The sequence below is a fragment of the Dipteris shenzhenensis genome, chromosome 15 (genome assembly GCF_047967505.1).
Source record: "Dipteris shenzhenensis isolate YYH24624 ecotype China chromosome 15, Dip_SZ_1.0, whole genome shotgun sequence".
Classification (NCBI taxonomy): Eukaryota; Viridiplantae; Streptophyta; class Polypodiopsida; order Gleicheniales; family Dipteridaceae; genus Dipteris; species Dipteris shenzhenensis.
The window spans coordinates 29,612,574-29,639,566 of record NC_141610.1 but is presented as its reverse complement, the minus strand read 5'-3'; the positions used below and the strand labels follow the sequence as shown (position 1 = coordinate 29,639,566).

The window sequence follows — 26,993 nt, the reverse complement described above, 5'->3', positions numbered from 1 at the left end:
AAAAAAAGACTGTTATCAACATGTCCAATGTGAAACTACAATGTCTGACATTAGAGGCTTTTTGGGAAAATATATTAGAGAGATTGTGCCTTAACATGCTTTTCTGTCACAAAGCTCCCATCTTACAAGCTCCTCAGCTAGGGTTTAGAATATTACCGTGGTCGTATCAATCTCTTAACAAGCAAGGTACTTTGTATTCTCGAGTATATGACGGAACTGACAGTCAGAACTAATCAAACATCCAACTGCGTGACCAAGTTCATAAATAACCCTGATATCCTCCCTTCTACCAACAAGCGGAGTACCATTCTAAGATGCTTCCCTTCCCATCATACATCTGCCTCTTTCACCCAAAGCGGTGCCTGAAATCCTTGCTTTAACGCATAGCACAGTTTATCAAGTACAGCAAATGTAGGTGTTAGCTCAGAAGATATGAAAAGGAGATGTCAACTTCAGAAAATCCAGTCAGAAACCCTAACCTGAGCTTTCTAAGCCAGGAAATAATCAAGCAGCAGAACGATTTTTGAAGACTTTACTTCATCAAAAAAACACAATTTCATAGGCAGAGTCAATCACTACACAAGAATGAACTTCTTATCAGGAAAAAGAAGATATCGACCGACAACTTAGAACACAATACAAAAGCACAAAGCTGTGTTTAGAGAGACTCATGCAGACATGATAAGGTTATGGAAGTCTCCTAGCATGAGAATAGGCCTGAGCGATTCTACAACAAATTGTTGAAAGAACAAGATACCCAAGGAAAAACAAACCAAAACCAGGTGCCCCTAAACTTTCTATTTTTGTATTTGTTTGATTATGCTTCAGAATGTACAAAGATTACAGTAGTGTTCCATTGAATAGTGTTTCCACTACAGAGCCACAACTTCTGAGTTTAAAAATTGGAGTCCAGCATTGTTGCGGCATCTTTACTGCTGAAAATTTCCTGATGACCTGACCTTCAACCTCCGAGCCAAACCACCTCTGAGCTGAAGAAATGTTGAATCATGTTTACTGCTGAAAATTTCCACCCAGGACCTTACCTCCAACCCTCATAGGATTGGCCCCAGGTAGATTCCCAGCATTTTGTACTGCTGGAACCATCCCTGCAACTACGCCTTGAGGAGGTTGAATCCCAGGCATGGTACTAGGAGCAAGCACACCTGGGGTTGGTGGAAGAGGGTTGTGAAGATGAGGCATCTGGACTTGCTGAAGAAAGTGCTGCTGACCTCCAAGGAAAGGTGGCGCAATACAAAATTGCATTCCTTGGACCCCACCTCCTGCAATGGGAAACAATAGACATCCAATCTAGACTATTAATATTCTACATAGAAAGTTGGATGCTCAAAACCTCGCAAATTGACAAATCATGTCCAATCTAGGAAAAAGAGGACCAAGAGTGTGGGAAAACTGCATAGCAAACACTCTCCAAATAAGATACAATCAAATAAACCACACGGATGTCAAAGAAAACCGCACCACGGTGTTTTGGCTGTTGACCTTGTTGAGAAGCTGCCTGGGCAGGCTGTGGTTGTGGCATAGGTGGGCCCTGCATAATACTTTTACTTAATATCAAGTTCACTCATCTCTACTTCAGATCAAATTTAGACATCAACAGGTCCTAAACATGCAGCCAGGCAAAACCAATGCCCCGAATTCTCTTAATATATACCTAGATGAATCCAGGAACATTCCCAAACTCATCCTCTAAAAACACAACATAGTGCAGTTTCAATCTCATGATAGTCACTCACAAGGTTGAAAACCATAAACTCCATCATGCATAGCAGGGACTAGCTACTATGACATCCCCACTGACGTCATCAGCGCCCAACAGTGGGTGTAGACCATAGTATAAAAATATGCTCTCACACATACAAATCCACACACCCACACATACTTGAGAATCCATTTATACAAAGTCTTTATACTGAGTTTCTGTCGGCACTCCGGAGGTGAAGGGCAGACTCAGCCATGACGAAGGCTAGCACTAGTGACTAAAGGAGAAGGCTAATCAAAAGGTAGTCCAAAATCTATTCATTCAAGCTACAACTGCTTGTGAAGTCTATAAACATTTTCATTTCAGCCCCGAATTCTCTTAATATTGTTGCCATTAGTTTCAAATAAAAGGACGTACCTGAGGGTAAGGTTGAATATAAACAACCTGCCCAGGCTGACCAAACATCATTTGTTGTGAATACTGCAAGCAAGAAAGTATGCGTTGATTATTCCTGGGATCCTAGCAAGACTGTTATTTATTATTGCAGCCAAATACGTCTGAGAATTTACAAGCGTTCTTGGACACATTGCATTTACTAACTTTATCTTCCTCAGTTTCTTTGGCCCTTTTGCTGCCAATTCTTTTTCAAACAATTAGATCATATGTACTTCAAAGCACATGGAATTCACCAGTCTTACCAGTTGACCATTGGGATGCATGTAGGTTGGTGTTGACTGAACAGGTGGAGCTTGGGAGGTATATCTGATAGGTTGTTGTGAGCCAAATGAATGCCCTACCAGCTGCCCATATGAAATGCACATTAGAATTCATAAATGCAGCATATAGCTGAGAGTGTACAGCTCTTCTTTTTATCTGTGTTGAGAGCATCTTCATAAGAACGTAAAATCAAGTCATGAAACTTACCGGCTGTTGTACCTGAGGCGGCATTTTCAAGGTAGTCTGCCCTGGCAATGTGGGTGGCACACCAGCTCCTGAGACCCCAGGTGTATATGTTCCTGTTGGTTGCAAGAAGGGAGTTGTACCTGAGGCTGCTGCAACTGCCATGGAGTTGTATGGTGTGAACTTCGTGGCTGGCTGACCAGGCGGTTGTAACAAAGGGTTCACACCGACACCTACTGGCATCGCCTGCATTGGTGGAACTGGTGATATTGCTCCGGGAACATACACAGAGCCTTGAACCACAGGAGAAGGCGACCTGATGGGTGTAAAGGTGGGAGTGAATGACTTTGCATTTGGATTTAATTTGAATTCCTGGGGGACAAACAAAAATCTCCGTTACAAGAATGATCTTTATTTTCCAAAGACAATCTAGCATGTTTGGTGACATCACGTTTGCTAGAGATAAGTCTGGAGACAATTCCCTTACCTTTGCATTTGGATTCAAAGAAGACTTCTTTGCTGAAGCTGCACCTGCAGAAACACCTGAAGACGATGAAGGGGAGGAAGGCGCGGTCGTTGAGGCCGTAGAGTTTAAAGGAGAAATAGGAGTCTCACTATTAAGGATGGATGAGGGTTGTACCCCACTTGTCAAAGGCAGTTCAAGCTGAGTAATACCAGGAATAGACCCCAACTCAGAGGTGTTATTAGCCAGAACCCTTGTTGATTCAGCTGAACTGCTTGATTGTGCGGACTGAATTTGAACTGATGTGGAGGTTGTGGCCTCTGAGCCAAGAAAAGTATTGATTGAGCCGGTAATATTTGCAGGGATGGGTAGGGCTGCTGCAGGGGGAGCACAAGCAGCCACTGTCATTGAATTGGCACTCGTCGTCACACCCGGCTTTGAGTCTGCTATGGCTGACCTTGTTCCGACTTCACCTGACACAGTTTTACCTGCATTGGTTGCATTAACTAAAATCAGGTCACGTTTCAGCTTCGCCAAGCATGCAATACATTCATGCTCCAAACAAATCAAAATCATATTTATCAAGATGGATCTCGGTGTTGCAAAAAGGCTTCTGCACTCTAGCTACATATCGACTGTACCCAAAAAAAGAGAGAACCGCCGAGTGCATAATGTCCACAGAAGAAAGTATTGACAAGTACATACTGTCCATAAGCATTGAAAAGTACACTGACATCCTTAACTGATGTCTACTCACTTGATAGCTTTGGAAAGCGAGGCTCCAAGTCCCTCTGCAGATACCAAGACGTCTGGTCAACAAATGACTACTTCATAGCATACAAGATCGTATAGCTTCTTAGTTCCAATGAGGCTGAATAAGAAAACAGCTTTCACAACTGATGGAAAAAAGCTAGCGTACAAAAAAGTTCTTACGGTAAGATCTTTCAGACTTTCACTGAATGATTTCAGTTCATTGACTTGGTCTTCCCGCTGTTTCTTTCCACGTTTTGCATTTTCCTGCTGCCTGAACTCATTAAATTCCCTGTTAAGATAAAATATTTGTTACACCCCAGCTTACAACAAGAAACACTATACCATTGCCTTGCAGACATAAACAATCGTCTTAAAACTTTCCTGCATCAGGGATCAGACTGACTCCTCAGTATTAACCTTTCAGGAACGATCCCAACTTTTATTATAACTGGAACAGTGGAAAACTTGCAGTCAATGAAATCAAAGCATGCGGGGAGAAACAAACCTGTAAACATCTTCAGTAACTTGTGGGCACCCAGGATCTAGATTCAAAGCCTGAATGCTTGTTGTGTCCCCTAACAATGGAGATGCCAAAGGTGAGGGTCGTCCAACTGGGCTATGATAGGGAGATCCGCTAGCCTTCGAAAACAGACATTAAGACGTCAAAAACATAAAGAAAAACGGCTTCATAATAAGGAAATGTGTCATAATAAGCAGCTTCTCTTAAGCCACTGCAGGGGTATGCACCAACTGTCAAGCTCAATGGGTTCTTACCATAGCAAAGAGCATTTAAAGGTTAAAACATAAATAAAGCATCGTAACTGTAGCAAATAAAGAATAGTGCTCCTCTGCAAATAATTCAGCAGACAGTTACAGGACCCACATCGAGGGCTATAAAGTTAAATGCAGTTCACCCAACCAAAAAAGAAAAAGAGAGAGGAAGTCTCTGCAGAGAAACATGGGCCTCTCATCTTATAGTTGCTTGAGCAGCAACTCTTCTATAAGCCTAGCTACCTTAATCACACGCTTGGTTCGGTCGCCAACTACCACATGCCCGAGCCTCTCCCTTTGGGTACCAGCCAAGCTATCAGCTGCTGCAACCTCCCCATCTATAGCTGCTGCACTGTGGTCCTGTAATGCAAGAGATGGATCCCTTTTCGCCGGTCCATTCTTTGTCTGCAGAAAAGCAGGACAGTATATCTTGAAGCCCGAGAGGAGACTTGTCCAGATTCAAGCAATTTTTTTTTAACATGTATCACAATAGGACCTAGAATTAAGGCAAAAGCCATTAGCTTTGCCCCAATAGAAGCACCTGAGTTCTTAGACAAAGTCCACTCAGTTAGATGTTCCCAGCCCACTTAAGCTATAGCTACAAAGGGACTAGACTGTTCCAGGGCCAGCTAGCTAATAAACAAAATCCTCAACAAGCTCCACATAATACCAAACAAGCAGGCCTATAACACTTCACACTTGGAGGATATGGAAGACACAGCGGAACACGGTCGACAGTAAACCAACACGAACAGGATTAACATCACCAGCTCAGTTAAGTCATACAGAGCTATGTTTAGTTAAAAACAGACTTTTCCATCAGGCAATGCAGGAAAGTGATTCTTGCATTGTCTAAATAGATCATCCATAAAAACATAGCAGCAGAACCCAACAGCAGTAAACCAAGGGAGATTGGTTTTGTTTTAGATTTCCTTAGATGTGAACCCAAAGTAACAGTCAATTTTAACACCGTTCCAGATTTTTTAATAATCATCAGGAAAAACGTGTCTAATTTTTCTTTCAAAAGCAAAATCATCAAAACGAGCCATATAATATAGCGCCATTTAATGTCAAAGCTTGTTTGTTTACTAAAACTTGTATATTTCAATAGAACTATCATATCTGGGTTATGCATCACATCATGGTTTGAAAGTTCAAATAAAACTGCAGGCAAACGATTTATGACTGATTCCTCGCATGTTAGCAATGATTAACAAGCAAAGGGCTGAGGCCTTGTGCCTCTCACAAACCCCGATCATGGTACCTAATTCAATGTATAGCTCATCAGTATCTCTGCCTACCTTACCCTCAGCTTCACAGATTTGGTACATCCAAAAACCTTGCATTGTATCCACCATAAGATCACATGTACAGACGCGCAGAAATGTACAGAAGATCACCATGTACATAAGATCACAAATTTGGCTCACTTGCGAAAAATGCCTCACAACCCTCTATCTACTGCAGAAGCTGCAGCCTGCCAACCCTCTATGTACTACAGTTTTTATCTGTTTGTTTTCGCCAAAATGGGGCTACTTTCCACGTGCAGCTCTTGCTACTATTGATATCTCCTATAGCATGGAAGCCCACATTTGAAACCTTCTGAACTCCCAGAATGTTGAGCCTGCATACTGCCTCTGGTCAGGCTGGTTTCCTTCCGCACACAAACATGATGTATCTAGGTTCCCTCTGTTTCACTCTTTTTGGTCCAGAAAAGGTACCATCTATAAGAAGCTTTGAACACAATACAAAACTCAGTAAACCATAAGGCGCTGAAGCATGTGCTGGATGTCCTGCAGCCCACCTCTCAGGGTCCCAGCTTACTCCAGTCATTGTAAAATGTAGGGACCATTTCTGCATTTTTGTACAGCCGATATACTACTAAACAGTTCATTCTTGCTGGTTTACAGCCTTTCAGCATATATTGCAATTTTAGGTAGATTGTTTTTCAAGAGAAAAGAACTTTCTAATAATGCTTGACAAAAACCAACCATAGAAATGATCAATCCGTGTGGCGCTGATCGTGGATCGTGGACAAGAACAAACAGAGAGAAACAATCTGTCAACCAGGCGATTTCCGAAGAACCCATCTTGCTGCCTAGGGACTCTCTGAAACAAGGTCCACCAAGCAAGGTGGGGAATCATAACTCCAGCCAAGACACCTGCAGGCCAAGCTTTGCAGAAACGCACCCGTTTCCTAGCAGTCGTCTAAGATCTCGATATCCCAGGCTCCCATATGGCACCCATGGTGTAGATAATATCTTGCCAAATGGCAACGACGGTGGCTTCCAGGGGGACTGGTTGACCTCCCATCAACGCGGGCCCTAGATGTTCCAAGCAATAATGCTGGACACCGTCTCCAAAATATTCTCCTCTGGTAAAGAAACAAGACACTGCAGGGAGGAGGGGTCAAGTCCTATACCTCAATTTGGAAGACCCTTTGTCCCTGGATCTTGTAAGCTGAGGTGGCTGTGTCAATGGATAAGGCTTGATCCCCCTCCATCAGCCAAGCTGCCATACACCAAGTAAAGTCCTATTGCATCCACTGCGTCCTAGCCATAATCTGAAGGGCCCCTTGCCAAATCCTTTGTGCTGTGGGGCACTCCACATCTCAAGATCACAAATCAGTGGCACTACCATCAGCGGGCATCTACTCCATCCATCTCAAGAAACTAAATGCTCCTCCTTTTTATAGCATGGGAATTCCACATTCTAGTAAGAAAATGTGAATTGAGGTGCCTTCATTGCTCCAATTTGAAACTTCCATACAGAGCCTTAGTGGGAAATCCTCTCCATCATCTCCATGTCGATACTCTAGTCCATATAGAGCTTTAGTAATGGATGTGACGATTGAGACATGCCTAGTCGAATTCATGATGTATCCTTTGAGAATTAAGTTTGTAGTGAATAGTTGTCATTTGAAATTTTTAATTGTCAAGAGTTGAAAATTGTGAACCAATCATTTCCTTCTTCCCATTAGCATTAGAAATCCAATCAAGAATTATGACTCTCAACAAATTACATTAAGCCTTTGATTGGTGGAAATTGCCATGTGGCATTTTTTAAAATGCCACGTGCCAATGAGGGAGGCTAAAATATGTTTGTGAGGGAGGCTACCATGTGTTTGTGAGGCAGGCTACCATGTGTTTGTGAGGGCGGTTGCCACATGTTTGTGAAGGAAATACCACATGTCTAAGAGAAAGGCTGCCACATGTTTGTGAGGGACTTTGACATGTATCGAGAGGTAGAGAGTGGAGGAACTTGTGAAGAGGGTGACACCATCAATGGGAAGGGATAAGGGGGAAGGTCTGAGAGCTTGTGAGGAGGGCTACAAGAAGATTGCTAAATGAGGGCAGGGAAAGAGAGAGGGAGTCGAGGGAGAGGCTACTAAATGGGGCAGAAAATGGTGAGCTGCAAGGGAGGGGGTGTTGGGACTGCGTGACGGCTGAGCTCAGATAGGCTAGAAGGGTCAAGAGTGGAGGGAGAGGTTGAGTGGAGATGGGTGGTGAGTGGAAAAAGAAAGAAAAAAAAAAAAGATATATTAACGTCCACGGGAGGCCTCACGGGCCTATGGGACAAAGTGACACCAAAGAGAAAAACTCATACAAGCCACAAGGGGCTGAGGCAAAGGGCGCGCTAAGACCCTTTGCTGCGTACTGTGCTGAAATAAAGAGAGCTCAATGGCTCAAGCAAAAACAAGTACAAAAATATCATATCACATCATTTGCTATCTGCTATCTGGAGCAGGTTGAGAACTGGAACTGGAACTGGAAACTTAGAAACCGAAGCCCGGCACTGTGGTGGCTCGTCTACAAGCGGTGAAAATGTCTCGAATATGAGTCTGTTTGGCTGTCTCATACTGCGGTGTCGGACGGGGGCGTGATCTCCTCGATCTCTGAACCCGCTGAGCTATATTCAAAGTGACCCCTCTTCTCGAGCGGTCCCCTTTGAGGAAAGCTGTGATAGGGCGAACCTCAATCGAGTGTGCTCTAGGCGCTCTCCATGTCATGGGTGGCCTCTGTAGTCCTCTCTCAGTAATCCAGACTACCCGCATTGCACCTCCACTCCACTGTGTCTTGGAGCTATCTCGAATGCATAAAAATCTGTGATGTGCTATTGTGTGTGGTCAGCCTCTGCATCTTGTGGTGTGATCACCTCATGCTACTCTCTAATCTGTCGTAGCAAGGTCTCCCTGTGTCGGCATATCTCAAGCAAACCTGGACATGGAAATGGATCAAGCGTGATAGTGGGACGAAGCCACTCCAATCCAGATAGAGAGAGTGGTATCGTCCCCGGATCTCGTAGTAGGCTGGGCAGGTGCAAAGAAAGTGTTCCTCTGACTCAACCACACCCAATGTGCATAGCGTGCAGGTATGCTGCTCTCCCTGTCTCAATCCTTAGCTGATGGGATGAAACCCGCATCTACCCAATGGTGATCATCAGTGCATGTGAGACTCTTCTGTCCTTGAGATATAGGGGTCTGACAATGAATCCCTCCTTTGAGACACTGAGAAAATTGTCACGGTAAAACTGTGTCTTGGTGGGGAGCTCCTGATCTCCCCCCCAAGCCACACGTCTCATCTCGCAAGATCGACTCAAGGGGTGCATCCAAACTATACTGAAAGGGGGGGAGCCTGTCCATTTGAATCCCGCCTTTGGCAAACCTTTTGGATATACATACATACCATGGTCTGCCCCACCCTCAGCTAGTCGTCTGGATGACTCCAGAGCCAACCTCAGTAGTCTCCAATGGGCTAAGTCCCAGACTCTATGGACGAAAGTCACTGTCTGAAAGATGGCATCAATCTGTAGCTCTTTTTGTAATATAAGCTACTCACATTACTAAAAAAAAGTAAGAGTGTGTGTGTGTACAGAGAGACAGACAGACAATCTGTTTTGTGTTCTCATTGCTCAATTTCTAGTGCTGTGCATGACTATTGATATGTGTAAAGCTCCCTTCCCTCCCTCCAAGGAAAAGGATAAAGTAAATGAAGACAGCTCTTGCATAGCTGAAATTTGTAACAACGTTTACGACTGGTACAAATTTGTAACAACGTTTACGAGTGGTACAATGATGGCCTAGGGTAGCTGATATGGAATCTAGATTCTTTTGCACTATCTTATCATTAGAAAAGAGAGACAAAAGCCACTTGCTGTAGCCTACACTCCCGCAACAGAAGGATGTAAATAGAAATGTAGCCCAAGAAACACACCATGCTAAATTCAAATCTCACTGAGTTCCTTTGTACACACAAGTATATATAGAGATAGATACAGAGACACTCTTCAGCAATGACTAGTAGAGTGGAAACAATAAACATGCAGTGCTCCAAAGATGGGCAAAGCCTGATACAAAAGGTGTGCTCATTGTGCCACCATCTAGCAGATAGGGTACTGCCTATATGTGGACCCCAAGCACCTCAGAATTGTCTTCTACTTGCTCCTGGCACCTTCAAAATGTGTCAAATTGTGTGCTCCGTAGGAGCTTCAGCGGGTTGTTCAAATACCACTCCTTTAGGCCTCCTTGCTGCAGTCAGTGGAGAGACACTATATAGATCCTAGACCTCCTTGTTGCTCCTGTCTGCAACCATAGGACCCTGGTCGCTGACCTCCCTGCTGCTCCAATGTACAGCCGATTGTGAGCTCCTGAATAGAATAGGAAGCCTCCCAACGGGGCCTTTTTATACTCTGTGTGCCCCTTAGTTTGGCCGACCAATTCAAGGTACAACTGACCAGACCCACAGATCGGGCAAACCCAGTCTGTGACAACTAGCTTACAGTGTTGATCATGATACTCTGAAACATTTTTGTAAATAACTTGACTTGAGAGGCTGCCAAGCTAGGTGGGCAGAACTCATGCAAGAGTTTAACTTGACGATTCGGTACCGAAGAGGGAAGGATAATAAAGTTACTGATGCGTTGTCATGCATTATGCATAATATGAGTTTCACAATATTAGAAAGTGCTCTAATGACCAAGATTAGAGAAACTCAAAAGGTGGACGAGTTCGTCCAAAGCCTTTGGCCTAAGACTCATGTATTCAAACCCAGGGAAAAGGATGACTTGGCATCCAGAAAAGGATGACCTGGGCAAGATATACCATAAGAGATGGTATGCTGAAAAGAAATGGAAAGGTAGTTCTAAAAAGAATAGGCAAGGTAGCCTATAAATTAGAATTACCACAGGGTTGTAAGGTGCACCCAGTGTTTCATGTTTCTCGTTTAAAGAAATTTTTGCATAAAGGTGACTCACTAATCGAGGGTGTTGTTTTGTTTCAGGAGATAGAGGATAACGCATGACGCAAACCAACAAGAATCTTGGACCGAGGAACAATGCAAGTACATGGTCTAATCAATAAGAACCTTCATATGTCCAATGGTAACTCAAAGAAACGTCATAACTCACAATCGCATCGAGATCAAAACTTCAAATAGAAACCAAACAGAAATCTACCCACCAAGATTCGAGAAAGGAAAATCCAATTGCCTTTGTTAAATCCGGTCTAATATGTAACAAATACTCGGGCACCATCAATGTACCATATATCTAAAAAACTTCAAGATATATGCAAGAAAAGTATAATTTAAAAAAAAACCATCAAATTATAGATGCCTCTAGCAAGGAAAGCACTTGCTCTAAATCAAGCACCCACCCTAAATTCGCCTAGCTTTTGATAGCCCTTCTTGCCTATTTATATACCCGGGATTTCTCTCTTTCTCACTTCAGCACTTCAGCGCATGAAGGCGAATTCCCCACCCTCTTTCCGTCTGAGATTAGCCTATCAGATTCCGCTATCTTTCTTGCTGTCCTCTACTCGCCTTCTTCCTTGATTCCACGCAGCCCCAGATTCTCTTTTTGTTAGTGTGAAGAGCATGCGTTTGGACGCAGCTGTTTTTCTTCTAGTCCCTCTCCCGTGCGAGATATTTCCCAGCCATGGAAGAACATCAAAGTAATGAGACACCTACGTTGGATTACTGTTTTATTGAGATGGAGGATGAGGCTACATCGGAGGTTATTCCTCGTAGACCTCATGACCTGCTACGAGAGATGGATTCCTTGATGGATGAACTCTGGGTAGCTCTTCACTACTATAAAACCCCTCAGTACCAAAAATATATTGAAGAAGGCTCATGTTGTTCTAAATGTAGACAGCTTGTTTTAGAGTCTTTATACCGCTTCCGTGCTATTGAGAAGTGATGAAGAGGTTGACATCCTCAGTTTTGACCGACACCCAATTATTTTTTAGCTCGACTGGATCTTTTGAACCACATTTGGTTCAAGAAGCTCCCCAATTTTGTATGAATTATAAACTGTCTTGTTATTAAATTGACCAGGTTTTGGTTAACTTGGGTTTGATTTGTAACTAGCAGTCTCGCTTTTAATAGATCCTGTCCCGCTTTTCTCCAGCCAGCCAAAAATAGCCAAAACACGCTAGATTTAGAGCAAGTGCTTTCCTTGCTAGAGAAAAACAAAAAAGCAACCTGCTTTTTAACCAAAAAACAATCTCGCTTTTAATAGATCCTGTCCCGCTTTTCTCCAACCAGCCAAAAATAGCCAAAACGCGCTAAAATCAGGCCATACGCTCCTTCCCAGAGCCAAGCGCCTGCCCCAGTCATATCGCCCCTGTCAATGATGCCCAAATCTCCTAGACAAGCCGCTCTCCGGCTTATGAACACCCTCTCTTTCCTCCTACTTCTCAACTGCAGCAAATCTAGGTCTCTAGGGTAGGAATCTCATCCTTGAGAACCTAGAGCAAATTCTTTCCCTAACCAGCCCACTCTCACGCATCCCCACACAGCCAATCACATCAACAACCCAAGCGTGGGTAGTTATAGGTAAAAAACGATCCATCCTCATATCTCTTGTTGAAAGCATCGAGTCTTCTCATCGCCTACACTTCTCAAGGAATCACGATTTCCAAACACGTAGCAACCCAGAGAGCACACAGCCTATGGACTTCTATTTCTTCCACAACTCTCTCAATCATGAGCGCACATCATCAACCAACGATTCAGCCCATACATGAGCGGAAATTCAGATTCGCAAGAGCAATCTCAAAAAGCGTACCTGGAAGACATCTTTTCTCCATACCTCGCGTTGAATTCAATTGTGATAGGACGGCTCTGATACCAGAAGACACGACCCCGCAGGATCTGACCCTATCACTAACCTGGAATCTCGTCCTCAATCCAACCAGAATCATAGCGCAGGTGCCTCGATCCTCCCGACCACCCCCAAGCACGTGGGCTACACCTCGACTCATCCATAGGTCCGTATCTAACCCAGGCGTCCCATACCACCTGAGCCCGTCCAGAGGACCTTCAATACACCACCTATGATCCGCCATGTAGATGGCCAGAGTCCCGGCCTGGGTCCAAGCCCCATCCATCAATTGAGGAGCGCTCAACCGATCTACACAATAGCACTAGCCCTCCCTCTATATAGAAGGAAACCCGCTATAGATAGCACAATGCTATGAATAGCTCCCTCCATATAAAGCGAGCATTATATATGAATCAATCTCTATATATAGTGATCTCAGCTAAAAATAGCCATCCAGCCCTATGCTATCCTATAACCCACGTTAACCTGCTATCCAACCCTAGGTACACCATGCACATGACACATAGTCCATCGGTGAGCAGAGCAGAATCAGGTAGAGCATCAGAGGGGGCACGATGCCTACTCTTTCATGTTATCTAATCTTTGATACTCAGATGTGGCTAAAAAGAGAGGACCTAACATACAATCTAAAATCAAAAAATCAATGGCTTGAAGAATCCTAGGCTTTGCACATCACCAATAAAGCAAGCCAAACAAACTTCTTAGGGGATCATTGCATTTCACTCTCTCCTCCCAGGAGAGCTTACAACAGTGCTTAATAAAACTCATCAAATCCCGATACCACAAGATGAACATGTTTCTTCAAGAATTGATGCATATCAAGTGGTATTTTGACAATGCTGCATTGAAGAATTCAACCATTAACTCTTAAAGCTCATAAAGCTTACGACATGCTGAAACCAATGTGCAGGCCCTTAAAAAGCAGACCACTTCTAACAACATCCCAGATATGAAAATGATCGGTGCACAAAATGGATTGCATTCTTTCAGATCCCTACTTTCATCATTGACCGCTGCATCACTCTTGAGATATACTCCCTGAATGGGGTAAATTTCCCCAAAAGCATGGAAAAGATGCATGTCACTAAACAGTTCATGCTCTAACCAACCAGTACAGCTAACATAGCTCTTGCAGTATTCAATAATTGAATGAAATCCATTGAGTCTCATTCTTATGGCTAGCTTAAAGTGTAAATGTAATGCCACATTCTGCATATGAGCAGTGCCACAATGTCATACATAACACAGGATGACACAATTGTGAAGGTAAACTATATGCAGTCTTAGTTAAGCATACAAACATTCTTTGATGTTATGAACCTTCCAATATGGTTAAATCTACCAGGACCACAAAATGCAAAGGCAAACTCAAAGCACTGACCTTGGAGCATACCAACACTGTTGGCATTTATCAAGCCATCTAAATCGTATTTTGTTAAAATGCACTACCCTGCATTTTAACAACCTGAACACATGGCATAACAAAGAGACATTACCAATTTACTAAGAGAAATTCATGAACAGCAAATGGATAAGGTCAAGTACTTTAAGTGCGCACAAGATGGTCAACCAAACTGAAGCTTCCAAAAAAAGCTCAGTACACTAGGGCTACAAAAATGCAAAAGTGAACTCAAGGCACACACTTTTAAGTATAAAAGCATTTATTGCAATCATCTATGTAACGTATGATGTTCAAATGCAACGACCTCCACTTCTAGGACTTGGAACAAGGAATATGACCATGGCATAACAAAAGTGACTTCATCACAACAAAACAATAAGTTTACCTCATTCAAGTCAGCAGAGGATGGTCGGCTGATTTTACACTCTGATTCCCCTGTTTTTGGCACACTGGGCTCACTCTCAGCAGAGCCGACCAAACCAGCATCAATATCATCAAAAGAATTCCCAAAAGTTTCATCATTACGCATATCAATATTCACGCCCTCATTCTCATCACCAGCATCAATTCTGTCACTTGGGCGTGGAACAGATGAGAATCTACTCTCTTCATCCAGTAATTCCAACTCTTTAGACAACCGTACACCTCTTTCCTGCAAGACAAAACAAGGGCACATGTCTTTGTAAGTCATTGATACCATTATGGCCCTCCTAAATGCTGTAAATTCTGCAAAGCCAACCTTGATTAGTGCTGCATCACCGTTTTCGGGAAACTTTAAAGCTGGAAAATAAATCCCCAGGACAAAAAGAAAACGAGATATAATGTCTAAGGTATGAACTCACCTCAGCCACATGAAGATTATTTGTTCCCTGCCCTTCAATTTCACGGGCAATCCTCCATGCTTCTCTTTCTCGTTCCTTCATCTGTGGACCTCTCTCCAACTTTGTAGTGTAGAGTTCCTCATCAAATGTGCTTTCAACCCCAAACAAAGCTTTGTTTATTTCAAACTGGTTCCAATTCCTGAATATGCCACATTCAATCCATCATAAGACAACACCCAGAGACTGATCTAAATGTAGTGATCTCTGTTTTCCTTCATTTGGCCAATTGAATTTTAACATATCCCAAGATGAACCAACCTAAAGTCACCCACATGGTGTTCTTGTTCAAACCAGTATCACAGCAAAACTTCAATTCCATTTCACAGCATATCTGGCATGTACATTTGATGTTTATCAGTCATCGACTTACCTGTTCCAGGTACTTTGGAATGTAGATTCCAATCCTAGATCTTTTGGATCGTCTTTATCCGGGGTCCAAGGTTTCAGTTCGCGTTCCAAATCTCCATGCCGAGTCTGTGATAAAAAGGAGTCTGTAACAATCTCTGCACGATTTTCACGTGCACGGCCGTTTTGCAATGTTTCTCCACTCATAGGGACATCCTACAGAGAACACGGCAATGATATCATCCTTGGCAAACATTTAGATAGTGCTTTAAAACAAAAACTGAGAGCACCTTAGCAACAAGCATTGATGTTGTACCTTTGCAATGATTTGCACAAGGTCTTTTGCATGAATGATAAAAGTCTTTACAGGAGGTCTTCTCGCTAAATCTTTTACCACGTCACTCTTTCCTCCTTTAAGCAAACCATCTTTAGTAAGTCGAGCCATTTTCAGCACGACACCTGTTCAAGTAGCCAATCAACTCAATTTCTCCATCATGATGCAATATATCAAAAATATGGGAGGATGAAAACAAGTATCAGTACATTCAACAGCACACAAGCACTTGTACACATTATCCATGTTGGAAACTTAAATCTCCTTCTGAACTGCCATTTCCATATGCCTCTGCCAGGAAGGATGAAACAGAGAAGAATGCTTGTACAAATCCTGTTATTCTCAGAAAGCTGACAGCATGGGATATTCCTCAAAACAAAGCGTTGAGAAAACCAAGCATTGAGTATCTTTGTCCTCTAGCAAAAATTTTGCACACCAGCATTCATTGATTAGACTTGCATTATGCTGCCCTGGGGTAATAAAGGAGTGGCATTAAAGACAAACCGTAGTCTTTTTCAGCATTTGCTGTGTGAAAGACGCCTGAGTAGATGGACCCATTCTTCACCTGAACTTCAACAGGCTGGCCGATTAAGCAGGCTGTCATATATATCAGGCGTTCATTCAATGGCCTATCTTGTCCACCACCCCTGCTGCCACCTTGTGAAAGCGCTTCTCCCCTATCCCCAGTAGGCCTAAAACTGCCCACATTGCCTGTGTGATCACTGACTGTATGGTTAAAATGCTGATGAACAGACTGCCCAGGAGCTTCAGTGCCAGATCTGGTGGGTTGGAAGGCCCTATTGTTTTGAATATCAGTTCGAAAACGCTCTGGGCGATTGCCAAGATCTCTATCTGGTCGACGCCGATTTACTCCATTAACCATCGAAGGCCTGTGCTGCATTTGTGGTTGACTCATGTTTCAACCCCGGGTAGGGAAAATTGCTGCTGTTGTTTACGGCGTCCAATCAAATAGACCTTCTGTCAAACTGTTTGTGCACAATTAACAAGACAGAAATCATCAGTAAAAGTTAAACCTGAATTACAAGTTCTATCATTTGCCTTAACAGCAACAACCACATTCTTCTACAGATCTTGATGAGAAGATTAGAAACATGCAGCGCACACAAATTTCTTACCCCTTACTTTCAAGGACCACACTAACAAGGTTTATAATTAGAATTGACTTTTGCAAAAACAACTGGGTAGCCCATAGAAAATTAATTGGACACAGAAAATGCCAATTAGAAAGCCATGCATTGTGCAAGAGAAACTTCTACGAAGACGATGATGGCATACAAAACATTATGCTGGTTTAGACTCAGTCTGTGTTGACATACCATGATGCTGTGGAGTGAATGTCCATCTTAAGCTTGCCATACCACTCCACAGTAGTGGCTCTGAGGTAGCTGTAGAAAGGGGGTAGGGGTAGATTAGAGAAAGGGGGGATAGAAGAACGGAAAGAAGAGAGAAGGGAGAGAAGGAGGAGATGGGATAGGAGAGAGGGGGGGGGGGAGCAGAGAGAGAGAGAGAGAGTAGGCAGCAAGCAGGAGGAAGGAGAAGGGAGAGTAAATAGGATTAGATGTCACATCAAAAAGAGAGTACAAAGGGTGGGGAGATGGACTTACATAGTCCCTCCCTCCACTATATCTCCTTTTGCCCTCTCTACTCCTAATCATCCTATAATAAGGCCAAGATTGGGCCAAGTTAGTGATGGATAGGGCTAATTTGGCTAGGGAGGCCTAGAGAGGGCAATAGGACTATATAAGTCCACACCTCCCCACCCTTTGTACTCACTCACTAGGCCTAAACATCCCCTAGCCAAATTAGCCCTAATCCTCCCTAACTTGGAAGTTGGCCCAACGTTGGCCTTCATTACAGTAGCATTATGCCTCAAAGACGCGTTGGAAGGCCTCAATAGCCTTTTTGCACATTGATGTGCAGTAGATCTGTCAGCGTACCACTGCTAAATCCTGTTTCTTAAGGTACTTGGGCCATGCCTGTCTCACTATGCCCCTCCTAGACAGAACCTCTTGTGGTACTTAGGAATCATCTCACAAAGAACGACACAACTGGAACAACCTACACTAAGCACTTGCGTTCAGCATCTGACCAGGGAAGAGTATGCAAGGGCATTTGCACTTAATGTCTTTCCTACTAACCAACTACCAAGTATTAATTGTTGTCCACTCACATGGCTCACTCCCTCCTAGTGGCGAAATCTGGTAAGGAAACATCTACTTCAGACACTTGCTACAACTGTCCCTTTGAGCCTGCTGTTGGTCAATTTAAGTCATGATACAAAACTAAAAGTGAGAAGAAAAGTCCATTTCCGAGAGCAAGCTGGATTTACTCTCAAGAGCTGAATATAGCTGATGCTTATTTTGTAACTGTTAAACTACATTGTAAAGATCATGTTCCTTGCTCGCAAGACAATCAAATACACTGTTACCTCTACCTAGGAGTTCTTTATTTTGCAGAGCAACATTGTCAACCTCTTACCCATTGTGGTATCTTACTATAAGAATCCAAAAGGCCTCATATTTGAAATGGTATTCCTATTGCTCTTGAGCTGCAAAGCAAGAGGAGTCCATATAGAACTATAAGGTTTTCTGTCCCAGCCTCCTGTTCCCTGACAAATTTTCTACAGATCTCTCCAACGTGTCTCCTGTAACATAATACCAAGACATGCACGTTGCTTCTACTATTCCTCCATAACATGTCCTCATAACTGTTAGAGAAATCGAGTTGCTTGGAACAGCCAACTCCTACATAGTGGAGTAACTGTCAAACTACATTGTAAAGATCATGTTCCTTGCTCGCAAGACAATCAAATACACTGTTACCTCTACCTAGGAGTTCTTTATTTTGCAGAGCAACATTTTCAACCTCTTACCCATTGTGGTATCTTACTATAAGAATCCAAAAGCCCTCATATTTGAAATAGTATTCCATCCTACAGATCTCTCCAACGTGTCTCTTATAACATAATACCAAGAAGACATGCACGGTGCTTCTATTATTCCTCCATAACATGTCCTCGTAACTGTTAGAGAAATGGAGTTGCTTGGAACAGCAACTCCTACATAGTGGAATAGATATTGTCTCGAGATCTCACAGTGTAACCTCAAATGCCGACTCACTTCCATGCGTACGTAAGAGAGCGTACACAATTGTACAGCCAAACAGTCTCATATATAGATATTAGATCCAAGTATAATTGCCAAGTCTGTACAACCACCATCAGCAAACATCCATTGAGGTAGGGTACCAAATTCAGACACCGTTTGTTGATCCTCCTACTGTTGACTTCAAATCACTGCATGCCTCCAATACACTTCAGTAGCTGGCTGCTGCTCTAGGTAGGAGAAAGTGAAGGACTCGACCTATGGGTGGGGCTTTGAGAAACTCTTTCCACACAAAACCAGTAACTAATCCTTAACAACTAAGGCTTCTGGAAGAAGGCATCATTCAAATGAGAATAATAAAGTTTCAACCTTTAACGGCATCCAACAAGCAAGCTCCAGTAGAACCATATCAACAATGAATTGCAGATGAGAAAACTGATGTATAGACTATGTATCGTACATGGAGTTGATTTATTATCACAGTGCGAGGGCACCCCACCCAGCCCTAACTAGGCCGAGTGAATCAGCCTCCTGCCAACCTGGTCTGGTCCTCTGCCGACCTGGTCTGGACCATTCTTCTGCCTCAACCTGCTGCTGCTGTACCAGACTGCATGCTGCAGTCTGCTGCTGCTGGCCTAGTCTTCCATGTGTCAAACTGCCATTGGCCCGCCCCTGTTACAGGACTGCTGCCCCAGACTCTGTACTGCCAACCTGCACCAGGGCCTATGACTAAGGCAACTTCTGTGCAGTCCTGCCCCAGCCCAATAGTCCTGTCCATGGGGACTTGGCTGGGCTATATACAGCCCTATATCCTGCCCAGACTATGGGCTCAATGTCAGCCATATCTGCTGATCAGAATAGCCTCATTGGCTGCCTCAAAATGAGGATGGTTTGTTGCTGCCAGTCTCTCCCACTACCTCTACACATGCCCATATGGTAGCATGTTCACCCATATTGCTACAGGTATCAAGCCCCATTGCACTCCTCATTTGGGGGCTAACAGGTGGGGCATCAACCCTATTTATGCAACAGTAACTGCTTTAAAATTTTTTGATGATGTGCCTACAAGCAAAGACTTTGAAGACAAACTGCTTTGATGCCTTCAAGGAGTGGAATCCTTCCTTCCCGTAGATAGCAACCAATGCTCACTTTCATCAATCATATATAGATCTTGCACACACACAGTAGCACAGCTATGATTCAATTTAAGCAACCCCCCTTGGGACTCATGCTGCAGTAGGTTTCCCCATTGTTTAAACGGGGGTTGAGAGAAATGAATCCAGCCTTTAAGATACTGCAGTGCAGCCTGCATAAGGGCTATCAATGTCCCTAATCCCCCCCTGCAGCTAATAAGTAATTGTTGCGAACATCACACAATCTTCCAATCAAACTTCATGTTGATCCTCTAGCATTGTCAATCCTGCCTTGTTCCACCCTCAAATCAGTGAGCCAGATTAAATATCCACCAACAACCATGTAGTTTTAACATGTTCAATCCTCAAAAAATCAGTGAGACTGTGCCCCGTACACCTGTTTCATATGTAACCACATGTTCACGATTCTCTAGTCAAGTTTACGTCCTTGACCTGCAACTCATACAAACCTGTCCACACTTTTCCTACAACTGCAATCCTCATTTGGGCAAAATAAGTAAATACAGGAAGCCCCACAGGAGAATTGCCTCAGCTCAAGCACAAGGATCAACGTTAAGAAAGAACTGTAATACCACCACCAAGGGTGGCTCTCACTAAGACTAGTGACAAAAACACAGCAGTAAGGGTCACATAGACAAATCCAGGGCACTAGAGTGCTAAAGGAAAAGTTTGAAGAATCAGAGGGCTAAAAGAAATGTGTATTAGAACACTTCGTTCCACGGTTCGTCTACATAGAAGACAATCCCCTTTTATCCTTAGGGCTGCCAAATGAGTGAATAACCCTGTTATCCTTAAGGCTGTCAAACAACGTAATACAAACTCTTGCAAAGAAGGTGAAAATGTAAATTGTTCGCAACCCTTTCCACATTTCACTCATGTTGCTTTCGAGCAGATATGCAGCATCGACACCACAAGGACAAGCCCTTTAACTTCTGCCCAAATTAGAGAGAACATAATGTCACTTAGTCCTGAAAAAGGCCTATACGAAGCCCCCATGCCTAATGTTTGCTCTCTTCTTATGTTATTTGCAACATCTCAACCATAGCCTGGACTACTAAAATGCCTCTTACTTGTTTCTCAATCTCTGTCCTTTCTCTTCCTTCCACCTATGCTGCCTGGGCTACTAACAAGCCTAGACACGTCAACTTTGCAGGATATTAAACCATTCCAATATATAGAAACAATGCCACACGTAGAGCAAATAAGCCATGACTGATCCTAAATAAACGAGGAGGCTAGGCAGTCGTCCTTCTTTAAAGTTTTCAAAACCCCCATCTTTCTCTTCATACTTAATTATTAATACTCTAAATTCAATGATGGTCCAACGAGGAGGCTAGGCAGTCGTCCTTCTTAAAAGTTTTCAAAACCCCCATCTTTCTCTTCATACTTAATTATTAATACTCTAAATTCAATTATGGACCACTCATTAAAGGTGCTTTTCAAGAAAAATATCCATGTGCGGTGTGAAGATAAACATGGTAGAGAATACTCAGAGAAGTACCAAAAATAAGTAGGGGGATGTCTCCACACAACGTAAATGTAATGAATTGCCTTCCGAAATAAAGCAGTTTTTTGTTATTTTATCCTTAAATTTTGGCATGCTATTAGAAATTTCTTACATGCGGCTACGGCTTTCTTTAGGTTTAAGAGATTTCAAGAAAAAAAGCTTGAAAAGACACTTGATTAAAAACATAGCCATAGTTCAAAAATACAACTTCCAGAGATTTAGAAAAACGTTCTAAGCATTATCTCTTTTGTTCCCACATGTAAATTGCAATTTGCTATATCCAGGAATTTGCAAAGTTCACTGCTGCTGCATCATACATGCATTGTCACATCAAATTGAACCAATGCTCCTCAATAAATTTTACAGACGCTCCTCTTCCACATTCTGGCTTGTCTTACCAGCTGCAATGAGAACTGTGCAACTTTCTCAAATATTAACCCTGCCACCTTGATTTGCGAGATCCCCACTGACTGCCTAAGGTACGCTGAACGCAGGCGCCAACAACCCACGGATCAAGCCTTGCAGAAATGCTAATGTCTCGCGGCTGTCTTCCGAGAACCTCTGTCTCCACCTGGAAATGTTCCTAATTGTCCCATATACATGTGAATCACAGCCATATTGGATGTATCAGTTACAAGTAGCCAATTATCCTTCTCAAACGTCTGTTTGTAGTTCCAAAGCTAGTACTACATAAAGTACTAGGGAGCACTTGTGAGATTAAACAATTTCTTTGCTGCTGTTCTCAGATCCCCTAAAGCTAACATAACTACCACTCTCTCTCTCCTCTCCCTTCACCCAGTGTTTGTTGTGAAAAAAGAGAGGGAAATTTCAAAGTATCCTGGAATCTCATGTAAAGCCAAGGCTTACTAAGATAGCAAACCCATCTCCACTCTTTTCTATTAACAGTGTTCTACGCGTACTCCTAGGGTTACATTGAAAAGGTGAGAAACACCTCCAGAAGAGGAACCCCCTGTTATCCCAGTCTAAGAATTAAGCTTGTTGAGGGCCCCCCAAACCACACATAGACTCTTTTCTGCCTCCCTCTTGCTCAACAAGAGTAAACTGTCAGCTTCCAGCCCTGCTTTTTGGCTACCGAGCTTTCAACCGAACTTTGTCACAAGCGTCTGGAATACGCAATCCATGGTCCAACTTTCTGCTGCTCGTCAGCTGCTGCTATTGACAGGAGCCCTTCCTAGCGGTACTTTCGCTACAGTTGCTGTTACACCTAGTGTCTGTGCAATGCTTTTGTAGGTTTGGAACCTTATCTTTGGACTCAACACAATCCAATGTATAAGTGTGCCTATATGTGTATGAACCAGGTGATACGTGTGCCACATGGCAACCATCTGCGTGTATGCGTTGAATACGTGAGGCTACCCAACATAATGGAGGCATTTTCGTTCGTCCTGCCCCTTCTATTGGAAATGCTAAACATTAATCGTTCTGAAAGGCTAACTTCTACTAGATAGAGCGAGCTTGATTATTTGAATCAAGCGTATTAAACGTTATTATCCGAAGCAAATAGTCTAAAACCTAAGTTTGGATCCCATGGGGGACAAAGGCATACTTTACTCTCGACCCTACATCTAGCTGTAAAACGTAGCCTATAACACGAGTGATGCTCTCACCATTGGATGGCATGTAACCGGATCTCACTGAGGATGATAGAAACTTTGGCCGAACTATATTGTAATTCACAATCGAACCTGTTATTGAAGCTCAATATTTAAATCGCATCACCGAACCCTAAGTACCTTCTGATCAACATAGCACTTTATAATTACACAAATACAACAGTTCCAAAATCAACGGTACACGAGGTACTCACCTGAAAGCGCCGCAATAAATCTGGATAAACAACCCATGTGCGCTCCGACACTCGTAAGGCCGGAGTTACGGTAGAAAAGCTAGCAGTGGAAAACGGGAAGAGGAAGCGAGGCCTAAAAAAGCTGATCACAGAAGAACGAGACGTAAGGCATGCAGGAAGTGGCGCAGGGGGGAGCGAGCAATAGCAAAGCGACGACGAGCAGGAATTGGAGGTTTGTGATGTGAAATGCGGGGCGAGACACATGGGCAAAGAGGCAGAGAGCGACAGTGAAGCGGGGAAAAAAACAGGGAAAATCACAAAAAAGAGTGACTTGGAGTGAGCAAACTCGCGCAGAAGCGGGAGATCAAGGGCGGGGAGAGCAGCAAAAAAGATGAGAGGAGGTGGGAGGGGAGCAAAATGGATCGACGATCGACTGAGGAGGGGGCGATTGAAGGGAGGGGAAGATGCAAAAATCGATGGCGAGGCGAGCGACAGAGGAAGTGTGCAGCTATGGAGGCCAAAGGCGAGGAGCTGCGAGCTATGGAGGGACGAGAGACAGGGATGAAGAAGAAATGAAGAAGAAATGAAGAAGCAGAGAAGCAGAGAAGGAAGAAAAAAAAGAAGAAGAAGAAGAGGAGGAAGAAATGAGGCAAACACAAAGTGGGCATTCAAATGGGGAACTTGGAAGGAAAGTGTTGCCCCCTTTGGAGTGTGTGTGTGTGTGTTTTTTTTGTGCAAAAATGTGATCATCAAAGATGGAACTTTGTTTCCTTCCTTCATGGCCTTCAAATCACTATTGGCATCGCTTAGGGTGGTCCGAAAATCGCCCTCAATCGTACTATCGGCGGCACTTAGGGTGATTACATATCGCCATTGCCCACCCAAGCTTGTCAGCACCAAGATTTTTAGCATTACCCATTTTACACAATGCCAAGCAAACACATTTTCGGTAAGCGTGAACTAGGCAATGGTTGACCAGTAAAGGTAATGGCGACTTGCAGATGATTGGCCAAGTGGGAGAACAGGGTAGTGGACAAGGAGCTACGCAACCAAGCTCCCCCATGGAGAACAGGGCAGGGAGAGCATTGAATGATCCCTCCATCACAACAGCGGTGTGTAAAGCTCCTACACGTGCTAGCCTACATTTACTCCTCCAAATTGCCCTTTTTTGCAAACTGTCCATCCACCACTACTAGGTATATAGCTGGCCCTTTTTTAGCAGAAGATCTCATCGCACACTCTACTTTACCCTTTTTTTGCAAAAGGTCCATCCACCACTAGCAGCTATACAACCGGCCTTTTTTCAGCAAAAGATCTTGTCACACCTCTACACATCACTTTCAACCTCTACATCACTGTCCATCTCAAAAAATCACCATAGAGCCAAGAAGATAACAGGAACTCATCTATCCACAAAGCATTGGTCACAAAGCAAAATCTAACAAACTGAAGCCTAACAACCTAACATCTTCCCGCTAGCCCTCAACTCTTATGAAATGCCTCCAGTGGGCATTTCCCTCATGTCTTTCCCCTCTTGAGCAAACTCTAGGATAATCCCTTTTAGAGTTGCCTCCTCTTGACCAAAGAGGAGACCCATAGTACTAGGAGAGTATTGGAGACAAAGATATAGGCGTCAATTCCCACACCTATGGGTCATGATACAATTCAACCTCGGTTGTCTACCATTCTTTAATGTCAAGGGTTAAGGTTATTTAAATAGGATATTAGTATAGGTTAATGACTATGTGAAGGATTAGGGTTTGATACCCTATCTATCGTGGTTAATGACTATGTGAACGATTATGGTTTGATACCCTATCTATTGTGGTTGTTTGTATGGTGTTGAATCCCCTTTTCAGCCACTCCTCAGTCTCCCTCATCTCGCTTGAGTGCTTAGGCCGTGGTGTGCTCTTTCTCCTTTTCCTGTTGTGTTTTCCTCCTTTGGCACCAATTTATGCTTTGGCATTCAATATAGCAATGTACTAGTTGGCGGAGTATAGGGCTAGGAAGCCCATGCAAGCTCTCTAGATAAGAGAAGCTTGAATGAACTTCTGCACAATACCTCCTCTTAGTAGTTTATTTGTTGTATCTTTATATATTTTGGCACATCATTTTCAACTCTTCTAAGCCTTGTTGGTTGGCACAAATGTTAACTTTAGGTGGTTGTTTTTGTAGATTCTGCGTTGGTTTATTTTGGTATGTTATTTTGGTCGCTCCAAGTTGTTGATACAAGTCTTTGTCAAGGCTTCTCTTTTTCCTAATATTTCAATATATTCTATGTGTCTTGGTGGTAGGTACCCATGATTATATAGCTATGGGTTTTAGTATGTTCTGTGTGTGTTGGCAAGAGTACCCATTATTATATAACGATGGGTTTCAGTTGTTCACAAGAAAGACATTATCGTATAAGCTACTCTTCCCTGGATATATTCATGAACTATTTTGAGACAAAAAGTAGTGATTCTTCCTTCATATGGGAAGGCAAGTTAAACGGGTTGTTACTCTGTTGGGACAAAGAGTAGTGATTGTTATGGGAAAGTATTCATAAAAGGTATTGTTGATTAAAAATAAGCTTGAAAAAGTTATGACTACCTAGCTTTAGAAGTTTTCAAAGATTTTGAAAGCCTCGTTATTTGCTATTGAATTATAGCAGTCATTTGTGTCCGCAAAAAATCGTGGCTCCTTCCTTAATATTTGTAGGTGGTAATGCTCAATGCAATCATAGGTTTTACCAAATTAATAGATATTCATTGATGGAAATCTATCGTAAGACTCTTGCTAGTAATATTTTCTTTGAATTATTGGTAGTAAATAAATCCAAAGACTCTTGCTAGTAATATTTTCTTTGAACTAATGGTAGTGAATAAACTACATACTTTATATTTAGCTTCAAAAATAAAGTTTCTTCAACTTCTCAGTCTATAGTTACTAGGATTAAAAGGGTAGCACTATTTGATTTGGGCCTCTCTTGCTTTTGCAAACCACAATCTACAAATATGAAGAGCATTATAAGACCCAAGACCCCATTAGCATTGGACGTGTGAACACAATCATATTCCCAACTCTTGCAAATACTATTGTCAAGTTAAGGGGTTCCTATAAACATTCACAAGATGATTATTGCATATGGATGACCTAATTTTGTGAGGTTTAATACAAGTTCTCTATGACTTCATGTTGTATTGTGAACAAATAGTAGTGCAAATAACCTTCTTAAATGCTAGTAACTTTCTTAAGAAGTAATAGGAGGGAAATTTTACATAAAGATTGTAAAGGAATTCAGCTCTACTGGCTAGGCATGCTTCATACTTGATTAGGGGCCCCCAAATTGAATTTGGGGCCCTATTAATTAATTTGTGCGGGGGCAAAATGTTTGAAGGCGATTAAGGTATGCAAGAGGCAGGGGCAAAAATGTCTGATTAAGGTATGTAATGATTGAATCAAGAAGTTTCGAGGGGCTTCTTCCAAAAACCTCTACATCTTGAATGTTCTGCCAATCCTATAAAAGGAGAAGGGAGTAGATTGCAGGCAGGCAGAGAAGGGGGCTGTGAGGCCGCTCAATGATAAGCAGGAAGAGAATGGGATGAAGGGAGGAGAGAACGAGAGGGGGATTGAGGGACGGAAGGGGGCTAAGGGAGGAGGTCGAGAGGGGGAGGGAGCGGGAGGACAAAAGAAGATAGTTTGCGACAGCGGGAGCAGGGAGTGGT

At 42.9% G+C, this 26,993-nt stretch overlaps 1 protein-coding gene across 2 annotated transcripts; it reads right to left on the bottom strand.

Moving 5' to 3' along the window:
- Positions 1 to 742: 742 nt before the first annotated feature.
- On the bottom strand, positions 743 to 23,977 carry LOC147893655 (uncharacterized). 2 transcript variants are annotated; one of them, XM_087385538.1, is made up of 16 exons: positions 23,308 to 23,977; positions 16,198 to 16,679; positions 15,676 to 15,818; positions 15,385 to 15,575; positions 14,976 to 15,153; positions 14,519 to 14,785; positions 4,851 to 5,012; positions 4,342 to 4,475; positions 4,017 to 4,125; positions 3,841 to 3,874; positions 3,108 to 3,571; positions 2,645 to 2,992; positions 2,419 to 2,520; positions 2,138 to 2,200; positions 1,480 to 1,549; positions 743 to 1,280 (listed from the first exon to the last, which is right to left on the bottom strand). In XM_087385538.1, the coding sequence occupies exons 2-16, from the start codon at positions 16,607 to 16,609 to the stop codon at positions 1,012 to 1,014; spliced, it is 2,946 nt and encodes a 981-aa protein (XP_087241664.1). In that variant the 5' UTR covers positions 16,610 to 16,679; positions 23,308 to 23,977; the 3' UTR covers positions 743 to 1,011. The 2 variants fall into 2 exon arrangements, with proteins under 2 accessions (XP_087241664.1, XP_087241665.1); XM_087385539.1 differs by lacking the exon at positions 4,851 to 5,012 and having other exon boundaries at positions 745 to 1,280.
- Between the last annotated feature and the right edge of the window lie 3,016 nt (positions 23,978 to 26,993).